General features: G+C 36.9%; 3 protein-coding genes across 5 annotated transcripts in view; 2 read left to right on the forward strand and 1 right to left on the reverse strand.

The window, feature by feature from the left end:
* Positions 1-6,388, forward strand: part of psme4b (proteasome activator subunit 4b) — a 45,425-nt gene extending 39,037 nt beyond the window's left edge. For both annotated transcript variants that reach the window (XM_067430684.1, XM_067430685.1), the window contains 3 exons: positions 2,329-2,462; positions 2,580-2,717; positions 4,499-6,388. In XM_067430684.1, coding sequence (XP_067286785.1) covers positions 2,329-2,462; positions 2,580-2,714 — 269 coding nt within the window. In that variant the 3' untranslated portion in view covers positions 2,715-2,717; positions 4,499-6,388. The remainder of the gene's footprint in view (positions 1-2,328; positions 2,463-2,579; positions 2,718-4,498) is intronic.
* Positions 6,389-6,463: 75 nt separating this feature from the next.
* chac2 (ChaC, cation transport regulator homolog 2 (E. coli)) lies at positions 6,464-9,329 on the reverse strand. The gene is made up of 3 exons (XM_067429564.1): positions 8,836-9,329; positions 8,671-8,706; positions 6,464-7,299 (listed from the first exon to the last, which is right to left on the reverse strand). Exons 1-3 carry the CDS (start codon positions 8,968-8,970, stop codon positions 6,925-6,927), a joined length of 546 nt encoding a protein of 181 aa, XP_067285665.1. The 5' UTR covers positions 8,971-9,329; the 3' UTR covers positions 6,464-6,924.
* Positions 9,330-10,247: 918 nt separating this feature from the next.
* On the forward strand, positions 10,248-22,770 carry asb3 (ankyrin repeat and SOCS box containing 3). Of its 2 annotated transcripts, XM_067430032.1 has the most exons (9): positions 10,249-10,854; positions 11,624-11,782; positions 11,876-11,988; positions 13,826-13,958; positions 17,483-17,660; positions 17,887-18,093; positions 18,181-18,450; positions 18,601-18,734; positions 22,515-22,770. In XM_067430032.1, exons 1-9 carry the CDS (start codon positions 10,656-10,658, stop codon positions 22,670-22,672), a joined length of 1,551 nt encoding a protein of 516 aa, XP_067286133.1. In that variant the 5' UTR covers positions 10,249-10,655; the 3' UTR covers positions 22,673-22,770. The 2 variants fall into 2 exon arrangements, with proteins under 2 accessions (XP_067286134.1, XP_067286133.1); XM_067430033.1 differs by lacking the exon at positions 18,601-18,734 and having other exon boundaries at positions 10,248-10,854.
* The last annotated feature ends 1,753 nt before the right edge of the window (positions 22,771-24,523 follow it).

Here is a 24,523-nt window from a genome sequence, read left to right on the forward strand (position 1 = left end):
TAGTTTGACTGTATTTATTATAATATAAAATAATGTTTTCTATAATTCATATATTTTTTAATATAATTCATTCCTGATATGGCAAAGCTGAATTTTCAGCAGCCATTAGTCCAGTCTTCAGTGCAGTGCCATTCAAAAAACAAAGCAAAACTTTGTCTGGGCCCATCAGTGCGTTTATAACCTCGAAATGACCCCCGACTCCTTAATCTGTTCTTTCAGAGCAGTTTCAGTGTCAACCCAAAAACAATGAGTTGAAACATTAAAGTAAATAGGACATACAACATAAAAAAGCAATAGGACATACAACAGAAAAAAGCAATAGGACATACAACAGAAAAAAAAAGATATTAATGTTAATGAAATTAACACTCTCTTTAAGAGTGAATGCACAGATCTAAAACACTGACACATTTTCTTTCCCATCTCCCAGAATAGTCCTCCTGTTCATCAAAATCATAACTGAATGTGCTTAAGTCTCTGTTACATAATTTGATTGATTTGGATGTTATGTATGGTGACAGCGCACTGTTTTAAAGCAAAGGAATGTAAAGCAGCATGATGTTTTTGTAATGGTTGGAAGCCAAAATCAAAAACTAAACAGCCCTAAATCCTTTTTGGGAGGTTCGGCTCTGCTTCAGTGTCACATGATCCTTCAGAAATCATGCTGATTTGGTGCTCAAGAATACAGTACAATACAATTAAATAATGACAAATGTGTTTGAAACAAAAAAGCTTGTTGAATTGCACTAATTGGGGGGAAAAATGCATTGGGTTAACCATGCTTGCATTTAAAAATATATATAATCCACATTCACCTTTCAAATTTCACTTCTAAAATGGTCCATCTGTTTAAAACTACAACATATAATTTTCAATTGGCAATTTTCAATCCACTTTATATCGCTTTACAAATTTGCTTCCATAAATTCAGTGGTTCAGATTTGACAGAAAAATGTAAAATTGCACATCCGGTAACTGCAGAAGTAGAGTACAGATGCATGATCTCCGTCTGCTGTTAGTCGACTCACCAGCAGGTGGTGCAAGTGGATGTTGACGAACACCATAGCAACAGTTAGAGAGTGTCATTCATTCATCAAAACAGATTTGTAGAAATGTGGTGATTTATCAGGGTCAGTTTATGCGCGAAATGCTGATAAAAACACAAAAGCTGTGTTTACGTTTAAAGGGATAGTTCACCAAAAAAGGAAAATCTGATGTTTATCTGCTTACCCCCAGGGCATCCAAGAAATAGGTGACTTTGTTTCTTCAGTAGAACACAAATAGTAATTTTTAACCATTGCAGTATGTCAGTCGTATAATGCTTGTCAATGGTAACAAAATCTATCAGAGTAAAAAACACATGCTATGTCCATATTAAACCCTGTGGCTCAAAATGATAGGTTTGTGTGAGAAACTGAACAGTATTTATAATTTTTTTTTTTTTTTACCTCTAATATGATACTGTTTAACAGCCTTCAGAGCGAGATCACTTCTGGTGAGTGAGGTCAATGTACACGATCTGGCATAGAGATCACTTCAGGCGCTTCCGCCAGATCGTCTACTCTATTGTACATTGACCTCACTCACTGGAAGTGATAGTGGCATATTAGGGGTAAAAAATTATATAAATACTGTTCAGTTTCTCTGACAAACCGATCTTTTTGTGTCTTAAGGCATCAGTCATCACGAGCCGCAGTGTTTTATATTTACATTTACATTTAATCATTTAGCAGACGCTTTTATCCAAAGCGACTTACAAAAATGGGACAGTAATAGAAGCAACGAAACAGACAAGGCCAACAACCTGTAAGAGCTATAAAAAATTATATAAATACTGTTCGGTTTCTCTGACAAACCGATCGTTTTGTGTCTTAAGGCATCAGTCATCTCGTGTTACCATTCACATGCATTATACCACTGACAGACTGCAATGGGTGGATTTAAAAATCTTCATTTGTGTTCTACTGAAGAAACAAACACAACTACATCTTGAATGCCCTGGGGGTAAGCAGATAAACATCAAATGTTCCTTTTTGGGTGAACTATCCCTTTAGGTTTCTTCCATAAGAAGCGTATTTTCCTCATCATCAGTGTTGAAAAATGTTGTGCTGCATAATATTTTTGTGGAAACCATGATGCAGTTCTTTTGAACTTTCTATTCATCAAAGAAAACAATCTTTATTTGTAAAAGAAATCTAATGTAAAAGTCTTTACTGTCGCATTTGATCAGTTGAATGCACTTGTATAAAATGATACCATATGTACTTTTAATTTACAGTGACATTTTAGATACTTTTATTTAGAAAAAAGATATCAATCTGTCCTCAGATCTGGTGCGACGTCACGCCGGAGTGCTGGGACTCAGCGCTTGCATCTTATCCAGCCCGTATGATGTCCCGACCTGGATGCCTCAGCTTCTCATGGACCTCAGCGCACACCTAAACGACACACAGCCTATCGAGGTACACGGACCGTCATTACAAACACAATTGCTTTGTGTCTCCCTCTTGTGTGCTTCGCTCTTAGGGCCCCATTAAATCTAACAAAAATCAATACAAGCCTCTCTCCGTCTGATTTAGATGACCGTGAAAAAGACTCTGTCTAATTTCCGCCGTACTCATCATGACAACTGGCTGGAGCACAAGCAGCAGTTCACGGACGACCAGCTCGTGGTGCTCACAGACCTTCTCGTGTCACCCTGCTACTATGCATAGATGGTATGTTACAAAGTCTGCCTGTCTAGAGTTTATCTTGTGATGCCCAATAAATATTATCTAGGTTGGCAGCTTGCTAGGTTTTTACTGATTTTTGATGCTAATATGTTCCATTCTGTTGCCAAAATAACTCATCCTTCCCTTGCATTTTGTAACAAATCCTTCTCTAGCATGTCAAAAAGACCTGAAGCCTTGTCCAGAAAGCTTATTTTATTTAATTTCGATATTTTTAATGCAATTATTTGGAGTTTTATTTTATTTTATTTACCTTTTAAATTACTAGATTTTATCAATAAATAATAAATAGTAATTTAAGCACATTCTTAAAGTTATTAAAGTTAAAAAAAAAAAAAAAAAATCCCTTAACTAAAACGAGTTGATACATACCTCTTTCGTGTCTCAGTGTGTGCACTTAATCGCTCTGACGCGCGTTGACGATCTGATAGCATTTAGCTTAGCCCACTAACCCCAGTTCATTCACTATGGTACCAAACAGTGATCAAGTTAGAAGCGACCAAACACCTCCACGTTTTCCCTATTTAAATACAGCTACACGAAGAGTTGAACAACCTAGTATGGTGATATAAATAAAACGTGGCGCTTTTCTAAGCGAATTAAAAAGGGGAACTATAATGTATGGTGGAATAGTACTTCTGAGAGTACTTCGACTGCGCAGTAAAAAGTCCCGGCTGAAAAATCCTCCCTCACGTCTCCCCCTCCCTCTCTCATTTTTGTCATTCCTTTCAATTCTTCACATTTTAAAATGTTTAAAAAATGAGTTTCGGGTCAAAATTAACCAAGGGAAGGATGGGTTAATAAAAAGCTGTTTTAGTCTATATAAAGCCGCTTAAAGGGATAGTTCACCCAAAAATGCTATTTTTTATTTGCTTTATTTTGCTTACCCAGAGAGCATCCAAGATGTGTTTGTTTCTTCAGTAGAACACGTGAAGATTTGTAACTCCAACCGTTGCTCGTATAATGCATATCAATGGGGTGTTTTCAATGATTATGAGTGCCACTATGAGATTAAAAAACACACAGACATACGACCCTGTGGCTTGTGACGATACATTGATGTCTTAAGACATGACACGATCGGTTTCTGGGACAAATTTAACAGTATTTGTTTTTGTTTTTTTACCTCATATCAGACGAATCTCATCCAGTATTCCCAATGCCATTAACCCGGTGCGATCTCGTATGTATGTATGTGTGTGTGTGTGTGTGTGTGTGTGTATATAGCTATATACAGGGCTCGACATTAACTCTTGTCCGTGACAAGTGGATTTTTTTGAAGGGACAAGTGAAAGAAAATTTGACTTGCCCGACGGACAAGAGCCTGATTAAAACGGCAATAGAAAAAAATAACTAGCGAATCACCAAAATGCATTAATTTAGTGTAAGTCGCATTGGGAATGCTAGATGAGATTCGTCTGATATGAGGTAACAAAACACGAAACGATCGGTTTCTGCGAGAAACTGATCAGTATTTATCTTAAGACATCAATGTGTCGCCACGAGCCGCAGGGTTTAATATGGATTCGTATGTCTGTGTTTTTTACTCTCGTAGTGGCTCTCATAGAAATACACCCCATTGAAATGCATTATATGAGCAACGGTTGGATTTAAAAATCTTCATTTGTGTTCTACTGAAGAAACAAACACACCTACAACTTGGATGCCCTGGGCGTAAGCAGATAAACATCAAATGTTCCTTTTTGGGTGAACCACACCTTTTAATTACATGATACTGACCTGATGACATTTTATCTGATAAATTTCAGGTTGTGACACCAGGTCTGCAGGTTTTAGTCATTTCTTTTTCTTTTTTTTACTTTCACGAGGATGTGACGGCAGGACACAGATGCTCAGGATCTCAGAATCTTAGCAGAACCTCTCGAACCCAGAAGCCCACTAAACCATGAGCTCATGATGAGAGGAGGACAGGAGGCACTTATAGGCATGAAGGAGTCGTATGGAGCACGCATACCCGAAGCGAGTGATTTAGCGACTTAGAAATATACTCTGTACGTACTGTTTGTATGTATATATCTAGCCCATATTTTTGCATTTCAACTATACTTAATATTTAAGGTTTACCAGCGCAGGGATGTACGGCCTGCAGTCTGTAATATTGTTGTACAGATGGATGATTTTTTCTTTCTCCCCCCCCTCTCTAATCCTGTGTTGCCATTAACTGCAACAGAAGGACAGAATGCCTATGGGTTGCCCCCGCAAATCCAACTACAAAGTCCCCATCATGCTCTCTTGACGTGAGGCTCTCAGTGATCGGAGCGTGTTAAGATAGTTCAACGACTGAATCCATTGTTTAGAATGATCAAAACCACTTTTCTGCATTTCGCTGGAAAAATTGGCATCTTTTAGCATTTATTTTTTCCTTTAAACATTTTACAGTTAGCAGCATGCGATTCTTGGTTGAGTGACATAGAGACAGCATATTTTCAAATGAAATCGCCATGGTAATTTGATGCGGCATGCAACTTTGGAAAAATGTCGGCTGATCTAAACTAGACTGGCATCTGTAACTTGATCGGGCTGAGCCCTCCTGTTTTTTACGTTATTGTGGTAGGTGTGTCGGAAGGTAGCTGTGACTGTCCTGTAGCTCTCTGCTCACTTGCCATTACAACAGGGTTTTGTTTTGTGTCCTATGTGTTTGTGTATTTATGTGTGTATGAATTATGTATTCTACATAAGCATTTATCTATGCATAAACGACTGACGTCTTCTAGCGAGAACAGCCCGAGAAGATTTAGCGTGAGAATCGTGCGAGTTTGTGGAAGGCGGCGAGATACACATGCATGTTGGTTTGAGTGTGCACGTTTGTAGTTTGACCAAATTATGGTTGGGTCGCTCATGTTTTGAGCCTGGCAAGTGACAGAATCCAGGATCGTTTTTTTGTTTTTCTGTCACAAATTACTCCAGCCTCAGTACAAAACCACTTTAGATTGTTCTCTGAATCACACACAGCGCCATAAAGGGCTTCAGGTTCTACCATGGTTAGTTCTGTTTTACATCTGGGAGTGTACATAACAGAGTCATTATTTAGCTTAGTGCCAAAACTGCAGTGATCTTTTTTCTGTTTCTTTTTTTTTTTAGATGTTTGCTTCATTTTACTCTCAAGGCCAATAAATGTATTGTTTTTAACAAATTAAAAATGCAAACATTGTTTTCCCCCACAATTTTGCTTTTTTTATTTTTTATCTGGGTCGCAATAAATATGTCCAAGTCCTTATTAACTTGTATAATTATTATAAAACAACAGTACACATAATGTTATCAATGCAACAACATGTGGTAGAGTTGTAACTATTCAGACCAAAGTATCCTGAGTTAATAAATAAAGTTAATAAACTCGGGTGAATCTCAAAAATTATGTTTAAAACATTTCAAAAAGTTTTCACCATACAGGCCTGGTTTCACAGACAGGGTTTAGATTAAGCCAGGATTAGGCCTTTGTTCAATTAGGACTTTTAAGTAGCTTTTATAAACATGTTTTGCTCTGACATTATAATCATAAGTATAATGAACCCATACATACCAGAAAATATAACCATGTTACAGTAATAAATAAAGAAAGAGAAGTATGTCATTGTGAATTTGGTGGGAAAGCATACTTAAATGTTTTAATTCTTAATAGTCACAATAACATGTTTTAAATTTGTTTTTCCAATTCATAAATTAATATTTTATATATATATATATATATATTTGTTTAAATGTGACATGAACATTTTCATGAGATTCACCCTGGCATGGTTTAAAGATAAGGAGGGTTATAAGGAACTTTAGAAATAAATGAGAAATGGCTTTGTAACATTTTCAAGTTTCCTCAGAAATATAAATGTGCCCTGAAAATTAAAATAAAATAAATAATATTTCTTCTTTTGCATTTTCATGGACATAATGACAACTATCGTATGTTACAGCATACACTAAAATCCATTTAGGTACCTGATTTGTATCTTAACATTTAACGCAAGACATGTGAAACGTCACGTCATGAAATCGAGAGTACATTAAAATGTTCAGTAAAGAGACTGCCTTAAATCAGTACTGCTAATGCTTTACCATGGTTATCCTGTTTAGTTTGCATCAGCTGTCATAGTTGATAAATGATCTCACACACGTACACAAAAAACTAAAATCCTGAGTTCTTCAGAAGATTAAGGACAACATGGACTATAGCAGGTCACTCCATCTCCTGCTCCTGCAGCTCCTTCACAAGGCGCTCCAAAGAGAACAGGTGATCATCGAAGTCTTCAGGAACTAGTTGCCTGAGGGCTTTGGCGAGCTCAAACAGGTAATCTGCATTCTTGCCACTGGGGCCTACAGACTTCACAATCTGCTGAGCGATTGTCTCCAAAGGCGCTGGGCCAAGGTAATCTGGGTTGTTACAGGATCCGATGTAGAGCAACGTGTCCTGCATTGGTTGGTATTCTTCATCTTTGGGATAAAATGTAACCGTGATCACCCCATACCCGCATTTCTCCCTGTAGTCGAGATACTCTTTAACTTCATTTTCTCTGCCTGATGGCAATTTATAGGCAACACCCCATACACAACCCTACAGGGAGGAGAGTGAACCAACACACACAAAATAATTGGATTATTTATGTTCGCTTGTGTGACTTATTTAGCATTAGTTAAAAATATCTACTGAATGAATACATGTAAATGAAATGCATGCTGTCATTAATTATAATATTACAAATATAATATAAAAAAGTAAGGCACAATGCAAAAATAATCCCTAAAGATCCATAGTGTATAAATAAAACTGCATAATCACCATGAAAGGTGGGATACAGACGTGTCATTCAGTAATATACTATTTAATTTGTAAGTAATCGTCCCAGAACTGGTGTATATATATTACATATATACACACACACATATAAAAATATAAACATTTGCAATATACATACTGTAAAAAAATAAAAATAAATGCAGGTCTCCAATTCAAAAATTTCTAGTAACTGATCACATCTACATTTTTCAGTTAACTGAATTGAATTTCTGTGAATTAAATTGCATCAATTCACAGAATTTCAATGCGGCCAACTGAAAAAGTTTGATGTGATCAGTTACTAGAAAATGTTCAATTGGAGGCACTTTTCTATTTTTTACAGTGCAATATAAATACATTATTCTATTAGCATGTAAAACATTAAGCTTAAGCGTAGCTATTTGAGGGATCAAAATTTAGCTAGCTAACCTTCTACAGATAAACATAACTTTTATAACTATGTCAGATATGTTTTTTTGGAGGTTTTTTTTTTTTTTGACCAGACAAATATTCTTTATCACATAGCTTAAACAGGGTGGAGCGTTAAGAGTGGGACACAAAGGATCACATTTCAGAATCTACAAAAAAGGTAGGAGTGAGCGTTAAAGCTTGCTTCATGTTGTACAGTTGATTTCCAGCAGGAAAAATAAATTAAATTTGGTAATTTCCTGAAAATGGTCTCAATGGAATTGTGGTCTGGCTAGAAATACATCCTAACAGCGTGGAAGATGACTTATGGAAGACGCTAAATTAAGGAAATTAAATTAAATAAAAACATATAGTTTCACATGATTTATATGTATGATTAGAGGTAGTTTGGTCTTTTCTATAACATAACCTAAAAATATTTTGAGATATTTATCATTTGATGGTTTATAGTTCTTGTGGAAGTTGATTACTTTGTACTAAGGACATGATTGAATGTATAGATCAATAGAAAGGCGTGTAATATAGTATTTTACATGTCTATTATATCTGTTTAAGTGATGAAAAAGACCTAAATATATAATTTTATCCATTTCTTATAAATATATGACTCATTTTATAAAACATAGGCCTATGAGTAAGTAAATCATAGAGACACGAGAAGTCACTGCATAACCATAAAGCTATCAGTATTTAACGTAATAGATCAACAACAGTCATTACCTCAGGATCCTCTATTAATGTCACCACTCGTCCAGGCTGAAATGAAATCAATAAGAAGTGTTAATCGCACTGTTCATCGCTCAATCATCCTTAAATGTCACTATGACTGGTCACTTGCTGGTGATCTACTCGTATGATTTTGATAGGGAATAATCGGATCCATACCTTTCCAGGCACCCCTCGATGATCCGTGCTTCCCTGCCAGAACCTGCGGCTAAAACCTTTGACGAAACCCACTCGTTTCTCCTCGTACGGAAAGTCAACTTTCCAAATTAAAGATCCGTAACCAAAAACCCACATCCTTTCTGCTGCCAGCTGAGCTCACAGTGTGTCTAAACACATGTTCCACTTATATGTAGATGGACGGTTTTTTAGGGCCAGTGTGCCACTGACGAGTCTGGTTAGGTGTGTTGACAGGGTGGCATAGGTGGAGACACACACGAGTCATTAGTATTGCTTAAGATTACAAAAAGCACATAACGTTACTTGTCAAGGGCAAATAAGTCTAGCCGATGAAACTTTGTAACAAGTTTAATCTCTTGACGTAGTTTGACGTCTGATTTACAAGATGCCATAAAAAAACGTTTTTGTAAATATATGGTTTAGCTAAAATAAAAAATAAAAAATCAACGTTAAAATCTGTACGCCATTAGTTGAAGGTATAAACTGGATAATGGAAGATTTTTCAAAATAAAAGCCAGTTTACCGGCTTTAGAATTAAACCCTTACAAATAAATTGCCATGGTAACCAGACTATCCGTATCCATATAACCACTATCTATATAAATAACACAGTGCCACCGACATATTTAACGTTAATACAATAAAGTTACTGTAGTAATTTTAAGATAGTTTAACATTAATCAAAATAGCTGTTGTAGCAATGGATTTCTGATTAAACATATGGGTATAATTTATCTGTAGAGCTGCCAAAATGTAATATTAATTACATTTAAATATCAAAATGTAATAGTTAATATTAATAGTTTATTTATTTGTGTGTTTATTAATTCTTTTTTTTTACTCATTTACTTTTATATTACACCCAGAAAATGGTATTTCTAGGTTTTGACCACTTTTATCGCCTTTGTTTTATATGTTGCTTTATGTAATTCTATCTTAGAGTTGCATGATGAATACTGGACAAAAATAACTTAGCTAGATACTATCATGAATAACTCCCTTTCTGATTTAAGGACAACAACATATTTTACATATTTTCAATTGATCTACTCAATAAACAGAAACCAGACACCTCCTTAAATCAGAAAGGGAGTTATTCATTAAATTATAGTATCTGGCTAAGTTATTTTTGTCCATTATTCATCATGCAACTCAAAGATAGTATTACATAAAGCAACATATAAAACAAAGGCGATGCATTATCTTTATATATATTTATTATTATTATTATTATTATTATTATTATTATTATTATTATTATTATTATTATTATTTCCGCGTATTTATCATTTATTTATTGTCGGAACCATAGATATGTATCGTATACGTATCTAAGGTCGGAACCATAGTGTCGGAATGCAAAGCAACATGTTTGTTCTAGCCGGAGTCCTGAATCAGCCAATCGGAAAACAGCATCGCCGGAAGTTCCGTTAAATTATTTTATCCGGTGCTAAAACGAATGAAATTTGATTCTGTCATCATTCATTAATGTGTTTTTAGGTGTTTTAGAACCACGTCTGCGACATAATTGTCTCTTTATCTTTTTGTTGTCTTCTGGAAAATGGGAAAATGAACTAGATTACTAATATATGTAAAGTGGTTAACTCGTTATTTTGCAATCAAAGCACCGTCATTTGCCAAGCTTATCATAATTATCGATGTAACCTAGTGTGCACTTGATTTGCTGCGTGATAGAGATTTAACCTTTGCCACTGCAGTATAAGGCAGGTGTAATTTCATTTCAATACAACTGTCAACTTGCACTCAGCTAAGAGCCAAGAGAGTTTAATGAGGAATAATCGATGGACTTCACGGAGTGCTATGGAGACACCTGCTCAGCCGTCGCGCTGGCAGCCCGGGAAGGGAAGGGTCGACGGGTGCAGAAGCTCATCCAGAGAGGCTTCGCGGTGGACGTGAAAGATAACCGAGGCTGGAATGCCCTACATGAGGCTGCGGCGGCTGGATCAGCGGAGTGTGTGCGGCTGCTACTCCCTGCAGCTGGTAAGAGCTTTAACATTTACACCGGTGGCGGCACAGAAGCGCTCCTGAAGAGTGAATTGTGTGGCATTAATGCATTTAAACAGTAATTTTAATAGCACTCTTTTGTACTAGGGCCCAAGGTGGGTTAGAGGAGCAGACATAATTTAGCCTGGCTTTCAGGCAACATTACGTCTTTACAAAAAGTTTTGAGCAGGCACAGAGCAGCCTTACATCAGCTGTGTAAAGATGCATCATGGACCATAAAGTAGAGTGACTTGTGCAAAGGGATAGTTCACATAAAAATAAAAAATTCTAGCATTATTTATGCTTCATGTATGATTCCAGCTCTGTATGAATTTCTTTCTTCACTAAAGAAAATATTGGGGAAAATGCGACTGGGACTGCGGTTGTCAATATTGACAAATTTACATAAATGTTTGATTTATCTCTGCAACTTGTTCACCGAGTGTTATGGTAGCTTTGCCTTTGTGTGAGAAACAGACAGAAATCTCAGTTTTTAGTCCTTAAAATCTTCTCCTTATGGGACAGACAGTATTTTATTGTTTTCTCAGTTCCAGTGCAGGAATGTATTTTGTTTTTTGTATGGTAGGGTAGCTTTCAAATCTCCTTTGTGTAACTACATTTCAATATGTGCGTATTTAAATCACAACCATCCCTTGAAGAGTAACAGTCAGAGCTCTTTTGACACGTATATTTGTAAAATTATTAAACGATTTTACGTCTAATGCGCAGGTCATTAATTGTATCTCAATGTCAATCTTTACTTCAGTGAATTGTGAAGACTACGTCAACACTTTGACACACAACTCAGAGACTCCTCTTTACTTTGCTGCGAGGAATGGACACCTCCGTGCGGTCAAGTGGCTTCTCAAAGGTGGTGCGGACATTAACAGGACAACCAATGAGCTCTCATGTCCTCTCTTTGCAGGTAAACCCAAAGTACCTAGGATCACCATCTCAGATCATGTTTTCCATGTGTATTATTCATTTGTTATATATTTGTCTCATTTTTTGTTCCAAGCTGTAGATGGTGGGTACAAAGATGTGGTGGAGCTGCTGGTGCAAAACGGAGCAGAAGTCAACGGGACTCGCTCCGTGTCAGGCTGGTCTTGTCTCCATCAAGCTGTTTACAAGGTTATAGCTTTAATTTACAATTCTAAAAATTAAACTTTCATATATTTTAGATCCATTGCACACCAACTGAAATATTTCAGGTCTTTTATTGTTTTAATACTGATGAGTTTGGCATACAGCTAAACCAAAAATCTAAAAAAATTAGCATATCATGAAAAGGTTAGTTATTAACTTAATAATCTGAATCAACTAATTAACTCTAAACACCTGCAAAAGATTCCTGAGGCTTTCAAAAACTCCCAGCCTGGTTCATTACTCAAAACCGCAATCATGGGTAAGACCTGCCGACCTGAATGCTGTCCAGAAGGCCATCATTGACACCCTCAAGCGAGAGGGTAAGACACAGAAAGAAATTTCTGAATGAATAGGCTGTTCCCAGAGTGCTGTATCAAGGCACCTCAGTGGGAAGTCTGCGGGAAGGAATAAGTGTGGCAAAAAACGCTGCACAACGAGAAGAGGTGACCGGACCCTGAGGAAGATTGTGGAGAAGGACCGATTCCAGACCTTGGGGGACCTGCGGAAGCAATGGACTGAGTCTGGAGTAGAAACATCCAGAGCCACCGTGCACAGGCGTGTGCAGGAAATGGGCTACAGGTGCCGCATTCCCCAGGTCAAGCCACTTTTGGGCTACAGAGAAGCAGCACTGGACTGTTGCTCAGTGGTCCAAAGTACTTTTTTCGAATGAAAGCAAATTTTGCATGTCATTCGGAAATCAAGGTGCCAGAGTCTGGAGGAAGACTGGGGAGAAGGAAATGCCAAAATGCCTGAAGTCCAGTGTCAAGTACCCACAGTCAGTGATGGTCTGGGGTGCCATGTCAGCTGCTGGTGTTGGTCCACTGTGTTTTATCAAGGCCAGGGTCAATGCAGCTAGCTATCAGGAGATTTTGGAGCACTTCATGCTTCCATCTGCTGAAAAGCTTTATGGAGATGAAGATTTGGTTTTTCAGCACGACCTGGCACCTGCTCACAGTGCCAAAACCACTGGTAAATGGTTTACTGACCATGGTATTACTGTGTTCAGTTGGCCTGCCAACACTCCTGACCTGAACCCCATAGAGAATCTGTGGGATATTGTGAAGAGAAAGTTGAGAGATGCAAGACCCAACACTCTGGATGAGCTTAAGGCTGCTATCGAAGCATCCTGGGCCTCCATAACACCTCAGCAGTGCCACAGGCTGATCGCCTCCATGCCACGCCGCACTGAAGCAGTCATTTCTGCAAAAGGATTCCCGACCAAGTATTGAGTGCATACCTGAACATAATTATTTTAAGGTTGATATTTTTGTATTAAAAACACTTTTCTTTTATTGGTCGGATGAAATATGCTAATTTTTTGAGATTTTTTGGAATTTTGGGTTTTCATGAGCTGTATGATAAAATCATCAGTATTAAAACAATAAAAGACCTGAAATATTTCAGTTGGTGTGCAATGAATCTAAAATATATGAAAGTTTAATTTTTATCATTACATTATGGAAAATAATGAACTTTATCACAATATGCTATTTTTTTAGAAGGACCTGTATGCAGTATATATGCTCTGCAGCTCTTATCTAACTGAACTTTAAATTTAAGTGCTTATCAGCAAGTTATCAGTAAAAAAACAAATAATAATAATTTAAAACATCAAATTATTATTCTGTTGCATGTCATTACTGTTTTGGATTTATACCTCTATCAATAAGTTTTATACTTTAAATGTTTAATTAAACTTCAAAAAATAAAAGCCCAAGGCCATTGTGTGTGTTCTAAGCTTTCAAGTCCTACATCTGAGGCACTTCTTAAAATCTTTCATCAATACATTTAAGAAATGATTATCTTTAAATAACACTTCCAGGGCCATACTGAGATTGCGAGGTTCCTGGTGAGCATGTGCTCTCTGGAGGCAGTGGATGACTATGGGATCACACCTTTATTTGTTGCTGCACAATATGGACATCACCAATGCTTAGAGATTCTTGCAAATGCCGGTGAGAACACTTCTTTAATGATTAATCCTGTATGAACTGCATGTAGCCACTCATATGCTTCCCTTTTTGTACATTATATGCTTTGGTCAATGTTCAGCGTTAACTCTTGCGACATTAGAGTTATCACTACTATATCCACAGGGCTATTTACAGGGGTATATTCTTCAGAGGCAGATAAGCAGTTTGAAATAAGGGTCAATCACATTTTTTTTGGATCAGGTCTATAAATGTATTTAATTCAAACATACAGAGACTGGAATACAGTTCTCTATGGTGAGCACATTTTTAATTTCTTAATTAAACTTCATGTTCACATTTTTGTGGTGGGTGAGGGGTGGCATGAAGTAAAAAAATGTCTTGTCTAAAATGTCTTAAAAAATGTCTTTATAATGGAAAAGCCTCATTAAAAATGTGGCTGCTTATTAATATTTCAAATAACGTAATACTTCCATTCAGCAAGAAACTGTTTAATTGATTAAAAGTGACAGTAAAGATAAAAGATTTATAATGTTACAAAATATTGTTTTCAGATAAATGCTGTTCTTTTGAACTTTCTATTCACCACAGAATCATTAAAAATGTATCACACTGTTTCCACAAAAATAGAACAGAACAATAACACAATTTAATTTTTGAGGACCATATCAGCATATTGGAATGGTTTCTAAAGGATCAAGTGACACAATGAAGACTGGAGTAATCATATGTATAAATTAATTTAAAAAAGATATAATATATAATATCTATATAGTTATTATAATATCGATATTATAATATAATAATTATAATAACTAAGAATAGGTATTGTAATAATGTAAAGTTTGAAAATATTGTAAAGTGGCCAGGTCATATTTGTAAATGTGAAGTGGTTCTCAAACAGTTTACCTGGATAAATAAAGGTTAAATAAAATAAAATAAAATAATTCACAAGTATTACTGTTTCTACCAGTGGCGAGGGTACATAAGGGGTACTAAGTACGTGATAATAATATTTGCTAATCGCTCAAATACATTATTTTAGCAGATGTCACTACCGAAACTTTGCAGCATTTATGTGGCTACTGGTCAAGCATGAGAAATAAAAGTTTTATTCAGATTCTGAATTGATAAACAATCCTTTATAATACTAAAAAGCTGTCACTCATCTTGGCGATGACACAATCACAATCACAAGTTCCATTATAATCAGTGAAGCCGAATGCACAATGAATTTCTTATTTGCATAATGTCTAAATTGTTTGTTATAATAAAAGGATTTTTTTTTAAATTGACTTTTTACTCCAATACATTTGTGTTAAATAATGCAATTACACATTACATTTTGCATGGTACCTAACTTTTTCTGCAGCAGTTTGTTTCTGCTGTAAAGAAGCAATCTAAAGGCCATCAAAGGGCATTGGAGGTACTATATCTTGTGTGTTTTGCCTTTACTCACCCAAACATGACAACAAGGCTACTTTACATGAATGCGCGTGCATTAGCAGGTAGTTGATGAATCGCAAGTGTTTCGTTTATGACTGTAGCTGGTGGTGAGGCTGAAACCAGGACATGCAGTGCAAGAAGGCTATGGCTATTTAATTTGACTTAACATTATTTTATTTAACCGCTATATTGAAGAGACTTTTTGAAGGATATTGGTATACTTATGACCTTCTTGTGCACTTAACTGAGACTTGAGAGTTTGTAGATGTTTAAGATGGGGGTGTGTCAACCTTGATTTATTGCAATATTGAAGTGTTCAGTTTTTTTATTTTAGAAAATAAACTTGATTTCTCATCTTACAAATCAATTGTTTCTAATTTTCACTGGTATGTGTCTCAGGTGTTGAGGACTAGTGCATCTTTGAGCCTATATTTAGTAGGGGTCAAATACTTAAGTGCTGTTAAAATCAGTTATTTTAAGACTTTTACTTAAGTCGTATTGGAAATGGTGACTTGTAATGGAGTCATTTTCACTGTAAGGAATCTGTACTTTTACTCATGTATGGTTTGCAGATACTCTTTACACCTCTGCTAAAAGCTACAAAAACACGTAAATAGAAACCATACGCATGGGATCCTTTGCTATAATATGCTATTATTATGGCGAAACTTCATACTAGACCAACAGTCACGGGCAGCTTGTCCCTTTAAAGGCAATAGGCATTTAGTAGCAGATATCACAGTTATGTTTATGGTTAAAGTCAATTGCAGGATATAAATGTGAAATCTTTTATTCTGTGGGTTCCATAGACTGCTACTGCAGAACTGTCATTTTCTGTCACCAGATAGGCTCTGCCCATAAAACACATCATCGCTTTTTGCAAACATCAAAATGGTCTATGTGAAGCAACAGCAGGCAGTTTGAGTGAGAAGATTCACGCTACTGCACAGCCTCACACGCGCTCCGCCTATGGTTATTTATATTTGTTTATTGTTTTTATTCTGTTACTTTATTTATGAATTTTGTTTTCATGAAACCGTTGGCTGACTGTAAATCACATTTAATCTTCATTGTCAAATAATTGTTATCCCGTTTTCTAAAGGGTGTAGGTATTTTTTTAAATATTGTCATTAATCACTTTTTTAAGTCAATAGTCATAGACAAATTTATAGTCATTAAATGAAAATTTCTCTTTTAGTTTATAGTTTATAGTTTAATTAAAAGTTTATAGTCATATAAAACCATATTGAATACAAAAAGTAAATTTTTACTGAGTTCTAAGAACTTGGCATAAACTATATATATATTATATACAAACCCGATTCCAAAAAAGTTGAGACACTGTACAAACTGCGATTAAAAAAGAATGCAATAATATACAAATCTCATAAACTTATATTTTATTCACAATAGAATATAAATAACATTTCAAATGTTGAAAGTGAGATATTTTCAAATGTCATGCCAAATATTGGCTCATTTTGGACTTTATGAGAGCTACACATTCCAAAAAAGTTGGGACGATTAGCAATAAGAGGCAGAAAAAGTTAAATGTACAAATAAGGAACAGCTGGAGGATCAATTTGCAACTTGTTAGGTCAATTTGCAACATGATCTTTGCAAAAAGAGCCTCTCAGAGTCGCAGTGTCTCTCAGAAGTCAAGATGGGCAGAGGATCACCAATTCCCCCAATGCTGCAGCGAAAAATAGTGGAGCAATATCAGAAAGGAGCCTCAGAGTAAAATTGCAAAGAGGAAAAAAAACTATTTGTACAGTGTCCCAACTATATATATACCATCACATATGAATATGATGGTGAACACCCTTATTTAATTAAATAGTTATTAAGAAAGAAAAGAAACATCACACTGAACCTGATTTTACCAAGTGCATCTTTGTTGATCATGAAACATTTCAATAAACCAATCAAATCTGTGAGGCAAGTTTACAGTTTGTCAAGATTAGGTTTACAACCAGGGTTTGGTGCTTACATCAGTGTTATTCACCTATAATTTCCCTGTGATATTAGGGTTATGGTTATGATTACATACACACAAATTATGTTGACCCAGGAACGCTAAGCACAGGTTGTCGTTGCCACAGGGGCTAATGTGAACTGCCAAGCAAGTGATCTGGCCACACCTCTGCTTATTGCCGCTCAGGAGGGCCACGTACGGTGTGTGGAGGTTTTGCTGGCCCATGGAGCTGACCCCAACCTGTACTGCAATGAGGACTGTTGGCAGCTACCCATCCATGCTGCGGCCCAGTTCAGTCGGCTTAGGTACGGCAGCTCGGTCAAATACGTACTGGGTCTGTCAAGTGCTTACAAAGACACATTTTAAAAAACAATCCACAATGTGACCGTTACTAAGTATAATATAAATAACATTTGAATGTTAACCTTTTGCACTTTTTAAATGATGTCGACAATGTAACTTTGGCCTTTATGAAATCATTTTTGCCATTCTGGATTAATCTGGCTGCTCATCTCTTGTCTTTGTGTGTAGTATTTTAGAGAAGCTGATTCCGGTAACGAAGCGAGAATGTGACCGGGGTGAAGGAAAGGTCAGTCCAGTTTACTTGGCAGTACTTAGCGGACAGGCGGACAGCCTTCGGACCTTGCTAAAGAAGGGCTACAGCCCAGACGCCCAGAGCTGCCGACAGTTTGGCTACAGCTGCCCTTTGGACATGGCTCTGTGGTGCAACTCTTGGAAGTATGACATAGAAGTACACTGCTTTTCATTTTAAATATAATGAATTGGACAGTATGACACATTTTTTCCCCTCCGTTTGTCTCTCAGTTTGGACAGCGAGTGTCACCAGACTCGTGAGATCACTCTGATGCTCTTGGCAGCAGGGGCCCATGTGAGCATGGGCATCTATGCCTTTGTGTTGCAGGGCCATGTACCAGAACACCTGCCCTTGATCCTGGAGCACGCTGGCCTTCCTCAGGGCGACCGACTCGGAGAGCTGACCAATAGAGCCCTTGCTGAGCTGCAGAGTGCCTCTTTTTGGCTCCCCCTGTTGCTCAAAGCAGGAATGGACCCCATGCTGCTCCTACAGGACAAAATGTAAGCAACACATTGGGGTTGTTGAGCCACACATTTTTCATTTTAATCATGACTGGATTCACCATGCATGGCTTTTAATAAATGATCGTGCTTTATTAACGTCAACGTTAAGCTCTTCACTTCTGCCTGTTATGCTGTAATTGGGTGCAGGCTTGAAGAAGCTGAAAACCGAGTGCTTAATTTCTTTCTGGAGTTCATTAATTGGAAGACTCTGCCCTCCGCAATGCTTCAGATTCTCTCTCACCGCCGAGTTGATGGCACCTGGACGCCACGGAAGCATTTCGGTATGACCTGTAGACTTCTGTATGTGTGGGTTTTATGACTTTGATCAGGTGTTTTTTTCCCACAATATAATGCATATATCATATATGTACAGTACATTCACAATTATTTTGCTGGAAAAATTTAATGAAGCAAAATAGTTAATTTATTTAAGTTTCCTTAAGATGTTCTGCATTATAGATGAAGGGCTGCTATTATGCTTTTTCGAATATTACCTTTCATGCAGTGTGTAGTACAGCTATTTGTTAAAAGTTTTAAAGGTCAAAGTGCATGACAAATGGATAGGTTTTTAAGAAATGTGCATAATACCAACCTATGGTCTTTACTGGCTACCCGCAAGCAATGCCGTTTTTGACCCATCCTCAAACACTGTAGTTGTAGCTGAGAAACAACATGTTGTAGCAGCATGTTGTGTTGTCGACATGTCAAGAAGATGCTGTTTTCTTTGCTGCAAATCCAATTTGCATGAACTTCCAAAAGATGATGACTGTTTGTATCACAATGTGTATGTGCTGAGGAAGCCTCCAGAGCTGAAACTCAGATATGGTACTGGGAGTATAGATGGGGCCTTCTGACCAATCAGAGCAGAGGAAGTTCTCAGAAAGGCAGGGTTTAGAGCCTAAATCCTTTATCGAACCATTTCAGACATTGGGAGGAAAGTAATAATGCTATCATTTGTGTTATGAGAAAATTCAAAGATTTTTGACTTGGATGCATCGAAACCTATTGTCGAAACAAAATTAGGAATATGTAAAATCGCATAATAGGGGCAATTTAAGTTTAGTTCACCTTTTAATAAAAAAATATAAAAAAATTTGCTCTAGTTTGCATTAGAACTCAAAAATGTGTATGTATTAAAGGCCCCCTGTAAAAAAAACATTTGAATCAGATGATGAATTGCTGAGCTACACCTGTTTGAACTCAATATAGTCAGCAGTCAATTTTGAGCAAAATCGAGTTTTCTGAAGCTTCCAAAACAAAATCACTTAGCAACCATACCTTAAAATCCTTGCTTATAACACCAAATTTGCCCCACACAAAGTCAAAACCAAATATTTATAGTAAAAATATATGTTCAACTTTTTTCCCCATGGTACCACAATGGTGTTTGATTAACATTGATGAAACAGACAGCCTATATATTAAGACATACTGTACCACACAGGGCTAAAATAATGTCACGCATCAGACATTTTTCCCCAACATTTAACAGTCTGTGAAAAAAAATCTTTATGCCTTAAAATAACTTGACTCTACACCCTTCATCCATGAATATGCAAATAACCACTGCCTCCACTCACACCATCTCAGAGACCCACTCGCTCAACTTTACTGTAAAACGCTGCATGTTGGCAAGTAGGAATACTGATTTAATTCAGCCATATACATTATATTGCCAAACGTTTTGGGTCGCCTGCCTTAAAGCTACACTGTGTAACTTTTTTAGTTTATTTTTAGATAAAAACACTTAGTTCTTTCAAAAATATATGTGCTCATTAATGTATATTTACTTCTTTCAAGTAATAAAGTATTCTTGTAAGTTTATAATATGCCATTGAAAATACTTAAGGGTGAGGGGTTCGAATGCTGGTCGCCATGTTGCCCCTCCATCTTGAAAGTACATTAGCCAAAGAGGGACATACCCATAAATTCAAGCTTCGCCTTTCGCGTTTTAACACTCGATGGCACCGTGTCGAATGCGAAGAGGGGGATTGCCTTGTTAATCTTGGACTAAATCGGCCACCGTAGGATTTAAAATGAAATTGGAATTGAGAGGAACAGAAACTAATATTCACTGGATGGTCATATACCTTTTCACCGCTAGATGGGGGGAAAATATCACACATCCCATTCTTAATCCGTAGGGTTTATTATGAAGTTGGCCCACCCTTTGCAGCTATAACAAATTTATAACAAAAAACTATAACAAAGGCTTTCCACAAGGTTTAGGAGTGTGTTTATGGGGGACTTTTGACCCTTCTTCTAGAAGCGAATTTGTAAGGTCAGGCACTTGGATGAGAAGGCCTGGCTCGCAGTCTCCGCTCTAATTTATCCCAAAGGTGTTCTATCGGGTTGGGGTCAGGACTCTGTTCAGGCCAGTCAAGTTCCTCCACTCCAAACTCACTCATCCATGTCTTTATGCACCTTGCTTTGTGCACTGGTGCGCAGTCATGTTGGAAGGTGCCAGCCACAAACTGTTCCCACAAAAAGTTGGGAGCATAAAAATGTCTTGGCATGCTAAAGCATTGAGTTTGTTAGTGGAACTAAGGGACCAAGCCCAAACCCTGAAAAACAATATGTACCATAATCCCCCCTCCACCAAACTTTACACGCACCACATATTCAGTCAGGCAAGTACTGTTCTCCTGGCAACCGCCAAACCCAGAATTATGTAAAACACCACCACAAGAGCAGTGGAGACATGTTCTCTGGAGTGACCAATCATCCTTCGCTGTCTGGCAATCCCATGATTTAAAAAAATTGCACCTGGTGATGTATGGCTTGAATGCAGCTGCTCGGCCATGGAAACCCATGCCGTGAAGCTCTCTACGCACTGTTCTTGAGCTAATCTGAAGGCCACACAAAGTTGTTCCTGTTTGCCATCTCGGAGTCAGACAGCTGCCTGCTCAAAGCTAACAACCTTAGAAACACTTCGAACAACTTAGAATATCAGTGAAGAAAGGCATAGACTATTACTTTCTTCACTGATGTTCTAATTACGATGTTATGATGAAAATATGCCACATAGTTCATCATAACATCATATGTAATTTGCCCGCTTTATTGTTAAATGTAGACAATTTTTCATATCAACAGGAAAAATATACCCGTATATAACCTGACTTCTCTTGAGACTCCCCTGCTTCGGTCATAGTTAATGATTTGCTAAAGCCCGCCTGCACGTTGGCGTGATTGGTTACAAGGTAGTTTGTGATGTAAGAACCACCGGCAGTTTCAAAGCGTGTTTTTGAGTCTTTTTTTTTCACTGCAGTTTTAAGGAGAAAATTCTTAGCAACTTTGTTGACTTCTGAATGTGCACATGGTTTGTCTTAAAGTATATTAAAAGGATAGTTGGCCCAAAAATGAAAATGTGGTGTTTATCTTCTTACCTCTAGAGCATCCAAGATGTAGGTGTGTTTGTTTCTTCAGTAGAACACACATGATTTTTTTTTAATCCAACCGTTGCTCGTATAATGCATGTCAATGGGGTCTAATTCTAATTTGACATATAAACACAATTTCAAAAAATTTATCACCACAGTGCAACTATAAATTGTTTTAGCAAAAAAACTAAGAATATCTATGGGTAAATGTTGCTGTTTAGAACTGTATTTTTATATTTGTGTATGTAAATGAAAAATATAAAATACCAGTATTCTTGTAACTTTTAACTGCATTTTTACTTTGTTTTACCATAGTGTTTTGAATCTGTTGGCCTCCATGGCTGATTGAAATCAAACATGTTTAACTAATTTCAATATTAAGCTTCGCTGCTTAAGAAACATTCCTTATTATTATCAATGTTGGAAACAGTTAAACTGCTCAATATTTTTGTAAAAAAAATTCCAGGATTCTTTAAATAGAACGCTCAAACGAACAGCATTATTTTGAAAGGAATATTTTGTAACAATTCTTTTGCTGTCACTTTTGATCAATTTAATGCATCTTAACTGATATTGAAATATTTTTGGAAAAGATGTACAACTATATTGTCCAGTTCAACTGCATTCTATCTGTGTCTAAGTGGCCACAGCTCAGTAACCCTTTGCTCATGTTTCCAGAATCAGTCCCTGCCCTCACTCACCTGTGCAGGCTGGCAGTGCGGGCATCAGTGGGCAGCGATGCTCTGTCGAAGACCTCCTTTATACAACAGCTGCCCGTCCCCACACTGCTTCAGGACTACCTTCAGTTCAGCGACGTCTCAGGCTTGCTTGCATAGCAGCCTGACACTCATCTGTGGCTAATTAAGTTATCTCGACTTGCTCCACTGCAGTATTTTTGTATATAATGTTAATAAAATTTTAATGACTGCTCAAATGAAGCTGGCTCTTTTCATTACCTTGGTATTTAGAAAATGTGGAAGGACAAATGGAGAATTTCACCAATTTATCTTCACTGTTCGGTTCCCCTCTTACACAGCTGGCCTTCATACTGAGTTGATGTTGAAATTCACCTCTGCTCCCTGTCTTTGGTCTGCCTCGTTATCTCTCTCTCTCTCTCTCTCTCTCTCTCTCTCTCTCTCTCTCTCTCTCTCTCTCTCTCTCTCTCTCTCTCTCTCTCTCTCTCTCTCTCTCTCTCTCTCTCTCTCTCTCTCTCTCTCTCTCTCTCTCTCTCTCTCTCTCTCTCTCTCTCTCTCTCTCTCTCTCTCTCTCTCTCTCTCAGCGGCTCTCCTCTCTGTCTGCCTCCAAGGTCACTCTGCCTCAAAGACGCATACTCTCTTCGAATGTTAATTGCCAACGCAGTCACACTCATTCAGAGATGTTACTATCTGCCTTTGGTCATACTATTTATTTAACATTTTATGTTACCTTTTAGGAATGCCCACAGCACGCCATCAAAAGCTCGCTGTTAATTTCAAATCATCCGTATCGCTGCGGCGTGATACTCTCAATCCCCTGCTGCTTTCAGAATAGAGTCGTACCTTCATGAATAGGCAGTTAATCTGTTTCACACAGACATCAATGTTCCAGCATTTTTATTCATTTCTAATGCTCCCGTATCCTGGCAAATTGTCTTCACCTCTTTAAAATTAATTACGGAAAGACCACGTGATACATGCATTATTGTATTACAAAAAAATCCTGTTATATAACATCAAGGTGTTCCTTATTTCCAAGCCGTTTCTTTTGGAGTACCATGTGCAAACAGCAGGGGGAGAACACGGATAACTGACAGTACTACTACCCACAGTACCTAGCAGCCTGACTACATGAAAGGGGAGCCATTTCTGCTGCTCCCTCCCTGATATTTTGAATTCAGAGCAAACCGGAGGCTGTGTCTCAGCAACTCTGTGCCTTGTTCTAGACAATCAGGCCACCTCTCTGTGGGAGACTCTGGAAAGGCAAGGCATCAGTAATCATGTGCATTAAGCTTTTCTTGTGCTGCAGGTAAGCTCAGGTCCAACAGTTCGGCTTTGATTAGCAATCAGGCTTTTGAAATACAGCCAAAGGACTGACTGAGTTTCTGTCGTTCTAGCAAAAAAAAAATTTTTTTATTTTTTTTTTTGTATAAAAAGTATGAACGGACATCTAATTTCTAAAATTTCAAACCTTAATATATATATATATATATATATATATATATATATATATATATATATATATATATATATATATATATATATATATATATATATATATTACATTACAACATTTTCCAGATTATTTAATATACATATATACTATATAACAAAAAGCAAAAATATAATTTCTCATTTATCGGGCCTCTACTTTGAAGAGATTTTTTATTTATTTTTTCATTTCATTCGGAGTCTCCAAATGAACATTTGGATTGATTATATATAACAAAAACATATTATTTCTCATTATTTGTTAAACCTAATTTTTGAAGAGATGTTTTTATAATTTTAGATAAATATAAAAAATTCTTGGAATACAATTCTTGAATGCTTGTAGCGTCTACAGTGAAATTTTACAGAGATGTTAAAACTCAGACTCTAACCCGTTTGAATTGTCTGCCTAATTAAAATGTGACAGCAGCAAAGAGGAAGTCTAGAATAGAGCACGTACATAATTGATGCAACATAATCTAAAATGTATCAGTCCTGAAA

The sequence above is a fragment of the Pseudorasbora parva genome, chromosome 21, assembly GCF_024679245.1.
Source record: "Pseudorasbora parva isolate DD20220531a chromosome 21, ASM2467924v1, whole genome shotgun sequence".
Classification (NCBI taxonomy): domain Eukaryota; kingdom Metazoa; phylum Chordata; class Actinopteri; order Cypriniformes; family Gobionidae; genus Pseudorasbora; species Pseudorasbora parva.